Source organism: Passer domesticus, chromosome 1, assembly GCF_036417665.1.
Source record: "Passer domesticus isolate bPasDom1 chromosome 1, bPasDom1.hap1, whole genome shotgun sequence".
NCBI classification, from domain to species: Eukaryota; Metazoa; Chordata; class Aves; order Passeriformes; family Passeridae; genus Passer; species Passer domesticus.
In genome coordinates, this window is record NC_087474.1 from 30195275 (window position 1) to 30211588 (window position 16314).

At 38.8% G+C, this 16314-nt stretch overlaps 1 protein-coding gene across 1 annotated transcript in view; it reads right to left on the reverse strand.

The window, feature by feature from the left end:
- Window positions 1–10952, reverse strand: part of MACC1 (MET transcriptional regulator MACC1) — a 36944-nt gene extending 25992 nt beyond the window's left edge. Inside the window, exon 1 of the mRNA XM_064411837.1 lies at window positions 10807–10952. Within this exon, the coding sequence (XP_064267907.1) occupies window positions 10807–10809 (3 nt within the window). The 5' untranslated portion in view covers window positions 10810–10952. The remainder of the gene's footprint in view (window positions 1–10806) is intronic.
- Between the last annotated feature and the right edge of the window lie 5362 nt (window positions 10953–16314).

The window sequence follows — 16314 nt, forward strand, 5'->3', positions numbered from 1 at the left end:
ATTTGAGGCAACAAGTTTCCAATAAATTGCATGCCCTTATGTGTCTAGATTTAGTTTTTAAATCTAGCTGTTTTACAGGCTCGTTCATTGAACTGTTTATTCCTACCTGTTTAGAGGAGGGCTTCTATACTTTTGGTTAATGTTTGGTAAAATAAGCAGAGTAACATGTTCAATCTCAACTACTTTTATGCAGCAGTTACAGTCAGCCTTCAACAAATTTCTCTTTAGAGAAGTGAAAGCAAGAAGCGTAAGAGATAATTGTTCCAGGTCTCTTCTTCCTCCCATCCCTATATTCTTTAAACACCTTCATTCTCTTCACTGCACCACAATATCCAACTGTGTTTTCAGTAGCAGTTCTCCTTCTGGTGATGTATGCCATTATCCTAGATCCGGTACCTCAGTGGAAAGCCAGTTTTCCCATCCAGGAAAGCCACACTATTATATTGTAATTGATATTATTACCCACTGGAAGCATCTTAAGGCCGTGTATTCTCCCTGAACAGCTCAGACACAGAAGCCATTCCTGAGGTTCTCACCAGACAGTTGGCTGATATCCAAAATCAATCAGTGAAATGTTTGTACAACAAATTGGTTACTGTGTTAGCCCAGGCATTCCTGTGCTGACTTTTATCTCACATTGTCTCTATTCCCCCCAAAAGCAATAGGAGAGCTCCAACTTGCTTTTCCTGATATCCCTGCCCATCAGCAGACAGGCACCCTACCTTCCCACTGGTTCCTGCTCTTCCTTCTGAGACAACATCACTGAGGGCAAAATTTGATGAAGCAGCTGAGAGAGTTGTAATTGCTCAGGAATACTCTGACCTGGCACTATACACCGATGGATGCCTAATGGTGCAAGAAATCTAACCCACATAGCTCTAGAACATTTTTCCATACCATTGCCCATGAAGAAAGCTTAATGTTAATAATAACTTATTATGTTTTCTCTGCATTTAATATGACAGTGGTGCAAAGAGAAAGAAGGCATAAAGTTGTTGCTTCCTTCTGTCTTATTCCCTTCCCTATCTCTACATAGGCGCACTGGCTATGACACTGTGTTAGAGGTTTTGAGGGAATGAGCATAGGACAGAAAATGAGGATGTCAGTGGCTCAAGCTCTATAATAGAAAAGACTCTCCACTCCAGTCACATGTCAAAGGGGAAAATAAACCAAAACAAACCAACCCATAAATTATCATAAATTTCATCCTTTTACAAACAAAAAATAGTCAGTTTAGTTGCAGAGAAATTTTCATTTGTCCTAAAATCCTGTCTGGCATCCTGAAATAAAAGCAATGGCTGAAGAAATATAGTCACAAATTGCTTAGAAAGTTGGACAGAAAGCAAACTTATTAAATTCCCAAAGAGAGTCTCTCAGACACCCCTGCAGAAAATCTCCAGGACAATGATTCAGTTGATTATACTCCATCAGTTCAAAATATCGCCCAGAATTTTATTTCAATTTTTCTGTCTCAGCAAGCTTTACCATTTTTCACCAGAGTTGAAATTATTGCCTTTCCAGCGGAAGTGAAAGGCTGTAGATCAGTAACTCTTAGATTGAATCACAGCATTTGTACAGTATGTTATGTCCAGATTCTTCCTTGGTCTGCCCCTGTCTCCTTCTCCTCTTCCAATAAATAAAAAACAAACAAAATAAAACAACAAAAACCCAAACAAACAAAAAAATCAAACCAAACCAAAACAAAACAAAAACCCAAACCCTAAACAAAAATCCACAACTCCAACCATTCTTGCCTTTTTCCAAGAACTTTTAGAAGTAGAAAATTAATTTTCACCAAGAAAACTGGTGAAAGAACTGGCAGCTCCTAAATTTTGTGATAGTCCTGGTTTCAATCCTTTGTTTTGCATCACCATTCACAGACATTAAGCATACTTGCCTTTCAATTTTATAAAGACTAAGCAACTTCAATATTTTATATTGAAGTCTTTGAAAAAGCTGAAGCTCTGTGATTTCACTGGCTTCCTACACAAAAACAGTCTTGGGTGGGATTTATCTTCTAAACCCACCTCTGTAGCCATGCGATGCTCCACTCATGAGAAAGAATAAACATCTGGTATACAAAGAGAAACTGCCCTATAGGCTATTGTCAGACTACAGAAATTCAGAAAATTTATTTAGGTCCACTAGGATATTTTAACATAATGCAAAACCACATTAATTTCACAACTACTGCTTGAAAATGAAACTTTCATGTGATGTCTAGAGTTGTTTTTTCTGACAGCCTGGATTGCAGGAGAGAAGGATAATCTGTCCTTGCTGGAGGAAACTACCAACAGTGTCGCATACATTGGCTACAGCAGGTTGAAAGGAACGGACATCCTTCTCAAACACCACTAAACAGCCCAGGGCACAAAGTCCCTACAAATACCAGCACAGGCTGTTTCTTTTGGGATCTGTGCTTCTAGGAAGATAGAGTTTTTCTAGCTGGTCTGCTTCAGACTGATCAGCAACAGCAGAGTAGCCTTTGCTTTAGACAGAAATGGACCAAATACAAGGTTATAAGTCAAATAAAGTAAAATCCAGACCTCACTTACAGTAGCTTTTTAGTGCTTTGATTTTCCTGCTTAGGAACCTGAAGGCACCTGCCATGTGTTAGGTCAGAGAATTCCGCATATTCAGGAACACCTTCCAAATGCCAGCCCTAAAGAAAAACTTTTTCTGGTCTCACCTTCATAAGTTTACTGACCTTGCTCCATATGTACTACAACGTGAGAGGAAGAATTCACAACCCTTCCATAAAGTCACTGACTTTGATGATCGAAGCATTCCCTTACCCATCTCACCTCCTTGGCATCAAGACTTGAGTTTTACACCTTTAACTAGCTCCTACACCTCAAGATAATAAGATTCAAAATGTGTGTTTTGTTATGTGAAATACTGCAGAACCTTATATGCAAAATTCCACCGTTCAGTTTTTCCTAATCAAATTTGTTATTTTCTGTTGGATTTGTTTTTCTATAGAGATCAGCATACACAATACAGTTACAGTGCAGTTCAAAGACTGTTCAGGTCAATCAGCTCACTGCTACCATTGCACAGATATCCTTGACATCAGTGCCAGTGGTTCCTTGACTAAGGTATACAAGTGTCATGATGTCCTAAATATCATAAACATCCTTTTAACATTTAGCTTACAAATAGCACGTCAAGCACACACCTTGATGTGCACTTTGTTGCATGACACCAAGTAACTTTGCTTAAGGCATTTTTCCTTGGCTGTAATGAGACAGGAGACTCCTGTTATTTGTTTTATCTCTATCCTACAGACACATGTAATCCTGATTGTGCAATTTACTGAACGTGTTTTTCAGCCTCCCTTTTATGGCATTCATCTATATTTCAGGTCACTGATGATGACAAGCAGATATTTGCAGAACACAAGATTCTCCAACAAAGAGTTGTCTAATACAGAAAGGGAAAGAAAAGCATGAAGTATGTCAATCGATACTCAAATCAAACATATTCTGCTTCCAAAACTTAACCTAAACTTTAATTTGGCAAATATTCTTGGGAGGTACATGGTCCAAATGTTGGCCAGCATGAAGTTAGTTTAGGTCATCTTCTGACAAATCCCCACCCAGGGCTGTATTTTCATAGGTTTCTTCTTCTGTAAATGATAGAAATATGTACAACTTTGCTGAAAACTTGAATCATCATGATCTAAACACCTTCTATAATGTAGTGTTTTTCTGTTAGCTATTGTACAACTATCTCACATCCACCAGAAGTGAAAAGTATCACACAGAAGGTCATCAGTGAGAACATAAGAAGATATTTGTCTAAGATGGTGCAAGTTCTAATCTTTAGAACTTCAGGAGATTTTACTCCACACAAGAAGAAATTATGTTAAGCCCCAACAGTCTTGATAAATGTAACTAAATAGTTTGCTCTGCAGTGAAAACTTGTTCAGATCATTTTATTTTACAGTGCAGATTCATTTCAAATTGCTGATTTCAGCAATATTTTAAAATGGTAAGTCACTGTCTATTGTCGCCATTCAGTATGTTGAATCACTAGCATCCACAAAAGTAATTTCATTTTAGAGTTCTTTAGAAATCAACATTTAAAAAAACCCTGAGGCTTAACTCATAATCCTTAAGTGAACCTTCTGCCAACAGGGAAACAGAGTGAGCTTTTGCTGCACTTTCTCCATATTAGGAGAGACAAAATATGCCACCTAGGAAACATTTAGGAAACATTTATGTTTTTCAGCCTCATAGACTTATCTGTGCCAAGACACAGGTTTTGGCACCACAGGCATAAATATCTGGAAAATCCTGTGGCTGATAATTTCAGACTCACTAAATTTTATTTATTCATAGATTTCAAAGCAAAAAAAAAGCCCAACAGAACAATCATCTTTCCTCTTCCTATGAAGAATCAAGGTCATAGAATTTTACCTAGTTGTCATTGTGGACAAATTGTGTGATTGTAAAACTTTTTATTGAACTGAAAATGTTTAAAAAATCCAATTCAGAGCCTCAGAGCTGGTGTTTATATTGAGTTTGGGCTCAAATCAGAGTTTTCTTTTACATTTTCCTTGGCGCTCTGGTAGAACTAGCTGTAATAGCATCCCTCTGCTAAGCTTTGTACAAATACATAAAAAACAGAGCCTCATATCAACAAACTGATTGTTTAATGCACAAGATAAGGAAGGGTAGGGATGGAGGGAAATAGAGATAAACAAGTTTACATATCATAAAGTCATATAACAGTTTGGGTTGGAAGGTTACCTTTGAAGGTAACCTTTGAAGGTTAAGTAGTCCAAACTCCAAACCAAGATGGGAAGACTAAACTACAAAGAAACTGATAACCATATTCCAGTGTCTTCCACCCCTGCTGTGTGTAAACAAGAATTGTGTAAACAAGTGTTAACTCCTTAAAAATCCATCTCCAAACAACTTCTCCCAGACCACTCAGAAAATCAGTGAATAGGAACAGGACTTGAAAGTGCTCTGGGAAGAGAACTGTCACTAAGACCAAAGGGATGAAAATAATTGCATAAATCTCACAAGAGCCCTTCTCTCAAGTGCCTACACCCTGAAATGGCAATTAACTGGAGCAAGGCAGGTATTTGTAACACCTCCTGGCAGCCTTTGATACTGCTATGTTTGTCTTCCCTTTCCAGCTGTGAGCAGAAATCAGATAGAAGTAAACTGTAGCTATGTATAACATGTAGCAGAAAAATACTGATATAGGCACACACACACACACACACACACACACCTTACAGTGTTGCTCTCTCCCATGTCTTCATTCATCTGGTAAAACAATTTAATAGCAGACAAACTTAGAAGTCTGATACTATTTATTATTGAAAAATATTTCCAGTGGTGGAAAATGCAGCTTCCATCAAGTTCAGATTTTCAAAATATTGTCCTGCTGTTTCTGCTACCATTTATTGCATGAGACGAGGAAAAGTCTAGGGAAGTTCTTACTTATCTGGGGAGCACGTGAGTAGTGCACACAATACCTTTTGCTGTGTGTTTTGTGACTACAGTACAATCATTGCTGGCTAAAATATACCAGAGAATTCCAAGGTGCAAAGGGCTCTCCTGCATGTTTTCCTGATTAGTAACACTTTTCTGCTCTGCCATATTAGTGTCCACGCTTCAATGCAAGCCAGAAAGGAGGAGAAGAGAAGAGAAGAGAAGAGAAGAGAAGAGAAGAGAAGAGAAGAGAAGAGAAGAGAAGAGAAGAGAAGAGAAGAGAAGAGAAGAGAAAAGAAAAGAAAAGAAAAGAAAAGAAAAGAAAAGAAAAGAAAAGAAAAGAAAAGAAAAGAAAAGAAAAGAAAAGAAAAGAAAAGAAAAGAAAAGAAAAGAAAAGAAAAGAAAAGTCCCTGAGCAGAACAATCAGTCATTACTCATGTGTGAGACACTATAATTTCACACAGAGCAACAGGTAACAATTAGTGTTACAGGAATTAGGGCAGTGCTATGAATAAATTGATATTTCTTGTCTCTGCTGTGCACCACCCCTCCCACGTTTACAGAGATCTTGCTAAAGCTAGTGGATCAGAATGAACCCAAGAAGGTTGTCATCACATCACAGCCTTTTCTCCAGGGCTCAGAGGTCTGGTGTGAGATCATGTATGAATATAAACTAACCACTTCAAAGTCTTGTCAGTTGTCCCTCCCCCAAGTTATTACAGACAATGTCATTTCTTTTTAATTACATGGCTTAGTGCATGTAGAAGAACAGTTTATTCTCAATGTAAATACATATCCAAACTGTTGTCCCATTTAGGGTCATAAGACAGAAATGAAGCTTTAGGATTTGCTATAGATGGGTCACAAGCTTTGTATTGACTCGTAAAACTTTTGGAATTTTTTACAGACGTAGGCTCAGGTAAGAGCTTGAACAACTCCTGGTCAAGTTGTTACATGAATGTTTTGCGATACAGTTTATTCAGCCAGGAGAAAGGAGCTGCTTTCTTTGGCATGATCACAGGATGACTGGCACAATGGACAAGCAAGGCTGTTGGCAGTTATTAGTAGGTAAAGATAAGACCTAAAATAATATCATTATATCTAACTAGAGGTCAGTGCAGATTAAAGTATAAACCAATATGATTTAGAATCATTTTAATAAATTTAAATACTTGCGAACACCCATTTAATGCAGGGAAATATTATATGCCTCCATGGAGAGAGAGAGAGAGAGAGATATTAAAGAATTAGTTCAGAACAAGCCTGGAATAGAAGAAGGGTCAAGTCTCCCAAGTCTTCAAAGTGTTAGAAAATAAAAGAGGTCATGTGGCATTGTGCTTGAGGTTAAGCCTGGTCTTGGGGATGCCATCTGACTGGTGGCTGGCTGTCTGGCTGCTCCAGAAAACATCAGTCCTACGTCTCCTTTGCATCCACACTGGTGCTTATCTGGTCTCACTCAGAGCTGGTCTAGGCACAATGACTCAGTGTCCTCCTGTGTTGGCCTGCAGGAAGCAATGGCTGGGCATGAGCAAGGGGACTAGCCCATTCTGCAGCATGCAGCCATTACTGAGCTTAAATGGAGTTCAAGGAGTTACCCAAAGTGAAGTGGCAGCTTTCCATCTCACAGGCGTGCAGCAAAGAAGAACACAAAGATTGGTAAGTATTTTGAGACTCCAGTGAAAGCAGACTTTCTCTAATAATTAAAAAGGTCCTTTCCCCATTGAGGGCAATGAAGAAAAGGCAAGATAGTCTACTCTTTACATTTTGGTCTCCATTAATTGTCATCTAAAGTCTTTTGAAAGTACATATCCCAGACATAAGGCCTCAATTATTCTCTTCTGGGCTGTGGGATTTCAGAGCATTTCAGCCTGCAGAGTCACTCATACAGCAAGGGAAAGGCAGCATATAATGTAGTTTTCAGCTAAATAGTCAGCCATCTTCTCCTTGATCAGGCTGGCTTACAAGGTGACAGCTGCACAAGAAAAGGACTCCTACTCTTACAATAAATAATCAGTATATGCCTTCTATAAAATTCCATGTACCTCCAAACCTAAAAACTTTTGCTTATCGCAAAAAGGACCCCCAAACCAGAGCCCAAAACCTCCTTTGCCACAAGCTACACAGTGTTTCAGTTTTCTGATGCTTTCAGTGTTTCAAAGTCCTGATTCAGCTTCATCACTGCTCCTTGGTAGGGATGTACTGCAGTGACCCCACATATTGAAGTACACAATAGGCTCTTTGAGGTAATTCTGGAGGGTGGAAAGGGAATGTCAGTGGAGAGTGCTTTGACTGTGTTTGCTCACAAACCAAAATTACTGAGATTATTAACACCAGACTATGAAGAACTACGGGAAAGCTTAACAAATCAGACAGCATGACATTAGGTTTGTGAATAGATAAGATAGATAAGAAAAGATAGTGTAGATAAGAAAAGGTGGTCTCAAAGGAACAATTTAAAATTACTCATAAACATTGATTTCTAACCTAGTCGAAATTTCTTAGGAAAAGCTTAAGCATGACCTTCAGTGGTTTAAAAAGGATGTGGAGAAATGCAATTGGGATACTCATCTGTACTGAGAAGCAGATGAAATGATGGTAAAATACTGCAGGGCTAATTGAAGTAGATGTTTTCTATTAGTATGTGATATCACTTTACTCTGGATTTCAGTTTCTGAAAAAAAACTACCTATTTTCTCCTGAAATTGCAGACTTGAAGGAGATGAACTGAAAATAATTCCAGATAGAGGGCAAGAAATGAGAAGAGAAGGCTTCCATGGAAGTTAAAAAGATCTAAGGTAAAATCTGACTAAACATTTGGGGATAGCAGCAGTATATGGGACATCAGGAAAGGAATGACATTTAAGTAGTTTTTATATCTTTCCAAATCATGTTTTATTTTCCACTGTTGGATCTGTGAGGTAAATTACAATTCTATACAGTAGAAGTGATAGAAGAGCCTATAGTTCCAGACAGAACTATGCTTCTTGTTTTACAAACTTTGTGTAGAAATATAATGAACTAGAGCTGCCACTACTTCAGAGCTCAGCTTTTCAGACAGGAGGACATCCTCTAGAGTTCACCAGATTAGGCTGACTAATTGGCTGTTCTGTCCAAAAAAAGGCAGTCTTTTGGCTTTTACAGCAGTGTGATTTATATTTCTGCACTGTATCGGTTTTTGGTGTTTGTTCCACATATTTTGTATCCATATTTCAAGGGTGGACTTCCCTGCAGGGACTTGTTCCAAAGTTTACAGTAGCATGAACACATGTAGTTTCTCAAGGATCTTGAGGTTATCTATTTGAAAAATAGAGAGGAATGGCATCCAAATTCAGAGATAGTGAGCATCAAAGGGGGTTTTTTTCCCCCTTGGATACCATTCATAGAAATCTCTCACAGGTAGTCCACCAAACACAAATATTCCTGGGCCAAAGGGGGAAATCACTATGATAAAGAGTTACAAAAATGTTAAATAACAAAGAAGTGTACAATTGAACCCAATCAGCCATTCTCATAATAACAAGAGAAAGACAAGGAAGCAACACAGCACAAGAACTTACACCAAATATTTAAATGCTAAATAAACATTCTATTACAACATATTGTGGCAAGTCTGAAGAAGGGCAAAAAAAGTTGATGAAAGGGTGTACAACACGAGTATTTTGGGGAACAGATGAGGGAGCTGGGGTTGTTTAGGCTGGAAAAAAGGAGGCTCAAGGGGGACCTTATTACTCTCTACAACTACCTGAAAAAGAGGCTGTAGTGGGGTGGAGGTCAGTCTCTTTTCCCAGCTAACAAGAAATGAGGCAAAAGGAAATGGCCTCAAGTTGTGCCAAGATTTAGATTGGGTATTATGAAAAGATTCTTCACCAAAACAGTTGTCAAGCCTTGGAACAGGCTGTTCAGAGAAGTGGTGGAGTCACCATCCCTGGAGGTATTTAAAAGATGTATAGGTGTGGCTCTCAGGGACATGGTTTAGTGGCAGACGTGGCAGTGCTGGTGTAATGGTTAGACTTAGGGGTCTTTTCCAACCTAAGCAATTCTTTGTTTCTATGACTCTATGTAATTAGCCTCTTGAACACACTCCCACAGGACATTGTTGTAGTAGTGAATACAAAAGTAGGCATTCCTTGCTTTTAATGTACCCAAGGCAAATGCCAAACTCTGGATTCTAACACGTCAATAACTAGCTTGAACTTGTGCTGTTAATCCTGTTGTGTACGTCCCACCCAACACAGACACTCTGCAACTGTTTTCAGAGTATAAATTTTGTGTCAGAGCCTTTTCTATTAACTACTGTCAAATACATAATTTTGGGCCAGGGAAAGTGCTGCCAGTGTGCCAATTTGCACCTCCCAAGATCTACTCAGTAGCAATAATTCCTTCACTTCTCCTCTCCCTATTTCAGTTTCTCAGAAGGACACCTATTTTCCTTTCATAGTAATGCTGGTCAAAAACTATTCCAAAGCTGTTAAAATTTTGATCTTTCTTCTTAAAAAAATACCTCCACTAAAAAAAAAAAAGCGTTAGCGGAGTGGTAATAACAGATAGGAAAAGAACAAGAATTGTTTCTTTTTTTGTCTTTCACTTAAATCTTTCTATTTTTAAACACACCAGCCAGCTCTGCTTATTTTTTAGCCATAAAGGGAGTTGGTTCAAGGTATGTCAGCATGATAGGTCTTGCCTCCATTTAGGCTGGAGGTATTACCTTCCAAGGATTCTTTGAACAGAGAAGAAAATTTTAGTGTCCAGAAGTATATGTGCTCTTTAAAGTCTCTTTCTCTGACTTTTAATGGCTGCCTTGCTCTCAGAGATGATTGTTAGAGGGTATTCAGCATTCTGATCTGCAGCTCAAAAGCTGAAGGCCAACCCAACAGCTGCACTCATGGACTCTTTTAGTTCATATAGTGCTTCAATAAAACCAAACCAACCAATCAACCAGCAAAAAACCCAAAGCCCACAGAGGTGCATGTGCACACACTCACCCTGATCTACAGCAGCTCATTTCACAGAAGTAAAAAGACAGAGAAAGTGAGCTTAAAACTGATTAAAAATTTCAGGATGGTCACCATTACTTATGTTCTCAGCAAAGGCAATCACCAGCACTTAGGAAGTGCCTTTCTCCACACATCCCGAATCACCCTGGGGTACTATATCAAGCAATTCAAAATGTCCATAAGTTCTGCACCTTCTCCAGTAACACCTGGAGCTAGCAATGGCCAAAAGATAGTATTGGACTGATGCAATAGCACTAGGCAAAAAACCACTCTGATATTTCAGATCTTCCAATGTATTTTAAATGTAACCAGCAAAAGATACTCGAAAGAAAAAAAAAAAAAAAAAAAAAAAGCAAACTCACCATTCTGGAAACTAAGAGCTTTTCCCTAGATCCAAATTATGTTTTTGTTCAAGACATCAGTACTGTTGAAGGAGCACTTATTCCTGCTCTGGCTTTGAAACACTCTGGCGTGCTCAGGGTTCAGGTGGTGCTGGAGCACACCTGGCCAGCCTCCCTCTTCGGAGAGCTGAGCAATGCCTGCTGGAATGTGCAGTCTAGCAGGAACCTGGCACGGCTGGTTCAAACAGACAGGCGTGAACCACGGGACTACATTACCCATAATTGCCTTGAGCTGGTTTATGATTACACCTGAAACCAGGAGAGGCGGTGTGGAAGTTTCACCTTAGGGGGGAGAGAGATAAGCAGAGGAAAAGGAGGAAGCATGTGCTCCTTGTGTGCCACTGGAACAGACTGAGGGTTTTCTACTTTCACATGCCATGCTGCAGATATACTGAATTGCTGGGAGGGGTTCAAAGAGTGGCCTTCTGATTAAGGTCAAGTTAGAAATAATTAGATTTACTGGCAGCGAATACTGTGACTGAAATTGCTTGAACCTGTATGACCGGTTTAGGCATCTCTGTGTATGTGAGAGAATCAGACAACTGGATATAAGGAAGCAAGTGAAGGAGGGGTGGCAGTGGCCTAACATATCTGCAGAGGAGGGAATACAGAAACATTTGGCTGGGTGAAGAAGAAAATATTACTTTTTAGCCCCATGTCCTTTAGGAAGTAGTAAATTTTCCCATATGTTATATTGCAGGTGTTTTTTACAGTGACTTAAGAATTTCATAGAATAAAGTTTAGAAGGACAAAGGTTACAGGAACAGACAGATAAGAAAAACGTGCCAGGAATGTCACAGGGACTTGGGGAAGGGATGATTTGCCTATCCTGTTTTTATTTGCCACCTGTGAGTTTGTGACTACAAGGACTCGCAGCAGAAACGCCCCTTTAATGGAAAGAGGTTTCACAGGCTTCCTAAACCTGCATTTAAAAAGTTGAAGTATAAGTCAGGCAAGATAAAAAAAAAAATGGAGAAAGGCAGAATCCTGGCTGTTTATGAATAGTGTTAATTGGTAGGAAATTTCCAACAAATAAGCAACCTGCCAAAATAAGTGGTTCTATTTGATATGACAGCAAAGGGGGTGAAACTCAGCAAACAGTTTCATCCTGAAAAAATGAAGTTGAAATGGCCAACTATTTCAACTAAATGTTCAATCCATTACAGCACCATTCAGAGAACTGTACACTTTCTCTCCCACCCAATCCAGCAAACAGCCTTTCCCACCTCCCCTTACATGACCAAGATGAAGAAAGAGATGCTCCATCTCCAAATGATTTAAGCAACAAGATAGATTTTTGAGAGAGCTTTATCCTGCTGTCAGAAGCAGGATGTTGGAGTAATATAGCATAGTTATTTACTCTGTGCTAAAACTGCCAGTTACCAAAAAATTGGGTGATTTCTACTACCACTGCTTCTCTAAAGGCATAGTTTGAAAAATCAAGATCTGGAAATAGAAAATGTAGGACAGATAAGCCCTGTCAGACACCAGGAAGAGAAGGGAAAATTTTTCTGTGACATTTAGTGGTTGACCCAGAGATATTAAGAAAGCAAGTATTTAATTTGTGTAATATCTTTCATTTTCTGGGATTTTTGAGCTTTCTTGAGGTAGGTAATGTCTCTCATGTGTGTCTAATATTAATGACAATGACAACTCAAACCAGTTGAAACTCACTGACATACTAATATAATCTAATAATAAATTTAGATTTTGGTGACCTAAACTCTAAATTTCAATCCCTTTTCTGTTATGTCAGACTACTCTTCAAAAATTTCTGTTTTGGTACGGTACCTTTCTTAGCCTTCATTTTTCTGAATGGAACATTATCTCAGAAAAACAATGTTGGTTAAAAGTAGAAGTATTTTCAGAGCCAGATGTTTTTACCAGTCCATTATTCTGAATAAATAATAATTAAAAATATATTAGTAGTATTTTACTTTAAACAGAAAGGCTTTAAGTTTAAGCTGATGATTTGTAATGTCCCTTTTTGTAGGGATTAATCAAAATTCAATTAAAATAATATCCCTCCCAGCTGTTTCTCAGGTAGAAAATGAGTTTAGAACCCATAAAGCTGCAGTCGGGACCCTGGTTACTCACATAAAGCATCTACAAGATTTGAGGTGATCTCTGGGTATCATAAAGCTATAGAATCATAAAATTATTTGGGCTGGACAACTTGAACTGGATAGGTTGCTCAAAGTCCCATCCAACCTGGCCTTGAACACTTCCAGGGATTCACAACACCCCTGGGTAACTTGTTCCAGTGCCTCACCACCCTCTCAGTATGGAATTTCTTCCTAATATCTAATTTAAACTTATTTTCTTTCAATCTGAAGCCTTTTTCTCTTCCTATCCCTGCATGCTTCCTTAGAAAGTCCCTCTTCAGCTTTCTTGTAGCATCCCTTTAGTCACTGGAAAACTCCTAACTACAAAAGGACCCAAGTATTAATAACCTAGTCTATCTGGGTTTTCCCTGCAAGGGTGACCATCTATTAGTTCCCACATATTTATTAAAGTCTGCCACTTGTATCTTGTTGCATAATAAAGCTTACCTTGAAGGCATCTAAACCACATATTTAAAAGACAGCACTGCATTGTCTGCTACCACTCCAGAAACAGTTCTGACCAGTCAGCTTTCATTTCCAGACTCCTCAGAAACTCAGGAACTGCAACAGCTTTTTTTTGGACATTGTTTGATGAGACACTGCAGTTTTCTTCAGTTTGACTCATTTTCAGAGCAAAGTCTTCCAGAAAGAGATTTAGATTCCTAGGCCTTAAGAATGCTAAACAATATGTGGACAGTTAATAAGCACTTTCATGGGTTTAATTAACTGCAGTGGTTGCACATGCATGCTGTACACACGGACCAAACCAATAGCAGATGCTGACAGGCTCACCTGGCAATTTTTCTTTTCCTTTTATTGTTTGCTAAGTTTTACTCACTTCATAGATATATTTCTGTCATTGAAATCTGTGGAATTTAGGGAGAAATCTCTTGGAACAGAGGAGGAATGAATGAGGATAATTCTGAGATGGGAAGTCTGGAGGCTGGGAGGACATGTATATGATAAGCCCTGGGTGAAATCCAGACGTGGTGGGTCAGTCCGTCTGAGCCCAGAAAAAGTGCAGCAATAGCAGTAGAGCTGGTCTCCAGCAGCTGCCAACTCCAGGGCAAAAGCAACGCCACAGGACACTTAACCTCGCTTTGGAGGTGGGTGAATGCCACCAAGCCACATCCCTTAGCTTTTGCAATCTTACTGGTAGTGGTGGCAGGATGCTGGAGTGTTTGGGAGCATAAAAAATCACATGATGGCTTGAAGCAACATAACATGCATGGGAAGTGACAGCCATGTCTTTACTTCTTGTCTGATTACATTATGTGCTTTCCCCTTCACTGATTTTCTATTTAAATTACTGCATATTTTGATGGCTGAACCTAGCAATGACTGTAGGGTCAAAGGGCACACATAGGTTCTGTGTGTAAACATATTTTATTTGCTTGCAGCAGATGGAACAGCTGATGCATTTGGACCTCTTTGCTGCAGCTCTCATCCAAAGCATGGGAAACACCAAGGCCTCACTCTACATTGCGTTTCATTCTCATCCCATTCGTTTCAGTTGTTCCTAAGGCTCATGAGAAAACAAATACAAACTTCATACAAACTCCTTGCCCATCAAGACATTAGAAGAGGGGCACCATTAACCGTAGTCTACGTGACAGTTACCTCTATAATTATTTCCAACACAAATTACCTGTGGTCACTACACTATGATTTATAATTGCATCTGGGAGAGGAGAAAAAGGTTCAATGTCAGGACATTCTGGGTATAAAGAATCCACTCAGACATGGTCAAATATATAATTCTTCCCCTTTCCCCTCCTGCAAATGGTGGAAAAACTTGCCTGGCAGAAAATATTCAGGCCAAAGATATTTACCCATCAAGCAGTAGCTTGGACATTCCTCCCAAAAAAATAACAATTAATAACAAAGAAAAGTGTGGGGGTAAAAACTGGTCTTCTGACAGGACTATTCTAGAAAATGTTTAATAATATAGTAATTCTGGCAAAAGCAGTCCTGGCTGTTTTTACTGGTTCCAGACCTCTGTGTATATTCCATACCAGGAAAAGCACTCCTGCCAGTTCTGTATCACATTAGGGCTCTTGCCAGTATCAAACACTGCCAAAAATCACATTCTTAAGAGATATGACTTACACTAACACACGTATCTAAAACAAAGCAGGCTTTACATACTCTAATGAATACTCCACCCAGGCAGGCAAACCCACTTTTCCTGATAAATAGTGAACCAAAGGAATCAGAAAGATTGTACCTGGTGTCTGAAGGGCAGGATACAGCTCTGGGCAATGTTGAACATCAGAAAAACAGCTCTCAAAGTATGTTGTATCCCCAGCAGGCTGTATCTCAGACTTTAGTCAAGGTGAAGATTTGTTTTATAAAAATCTGTGGCATCACACTTTAATTAATATACAGAACTTGTGGCAAGAGTACCACAGTATGGGAAGCTACAGCCAAAGCACAAGTGTATACTGAAACTGATGAAGGCAGCAGCAGACCAAACTGAAACAACATTGTCCAGCAACAAAATTTATAAGGAAGATGCTATATTGAGCAGCAAAAGCTATATCTCTACTAACTAGGCCTGCTTGCACTCTGAAAAAACAAAAAAGGTTTAATCATTTCTCCACAGAAATCTGGGCCAAGAACTGAAATGTGGGTTTGTTTTTTGTGGGGGGGTTTGGGTTTTGTTTGTTGGTGTTGGGTTTGGTGGTTTTTATTTGGAGGGAGGATTTTGTTTGTTAAATTTGGTTGGGTTTTTTTCCAATAAAGAGCTCTTATCTCTACAGAAAACAGAATTTTTATGGTTTTCAGCATATCAAGGAAAAAACTTATATCAACAACTCAAGGAAAACCACTGTTTTCCTCTAGTATTTATCTTAATGAAAGAATGAGTAGATCATGTCTTAATGCTGATGGAATATGAAATTATATTAAAAGAAGAACATATTTTTAAATAACAAAAACATTGAAGAGGATCATTCAATCAATGATAAATTAGCTGGCAAACAAGACTGAAGAATATCACAGCAGGAACATTCCTGAAAGCTGAGCATATGGTTGCCAAAAGGGACTTGGAGGAAGAGCTCTGAAAGTGGTAGAGAAAGATCTCTTTCTCTCTTGAAATAACAAGTGGGTTGGAACTTGTGCCCCAGGGAAAGATTCACAAGATATCTTTTGTACCATGAAAACATTTGTTTCCTCTCTGTAACTAAAGCTGTTTAGTTTGGTTGGTTGCTAGATTTCTTTATGCAAAGTGTGTTCATTAAACAAAGTATTTTTTTGTTTATACCATTTTCATTCTGTCACTAGCAAACCTCTCTCCCACAGCCAAATCTGTGGCACTCTGCGGGGAAGGTTCACTTATTTCATTCTTACAGAGAAAAAGTAC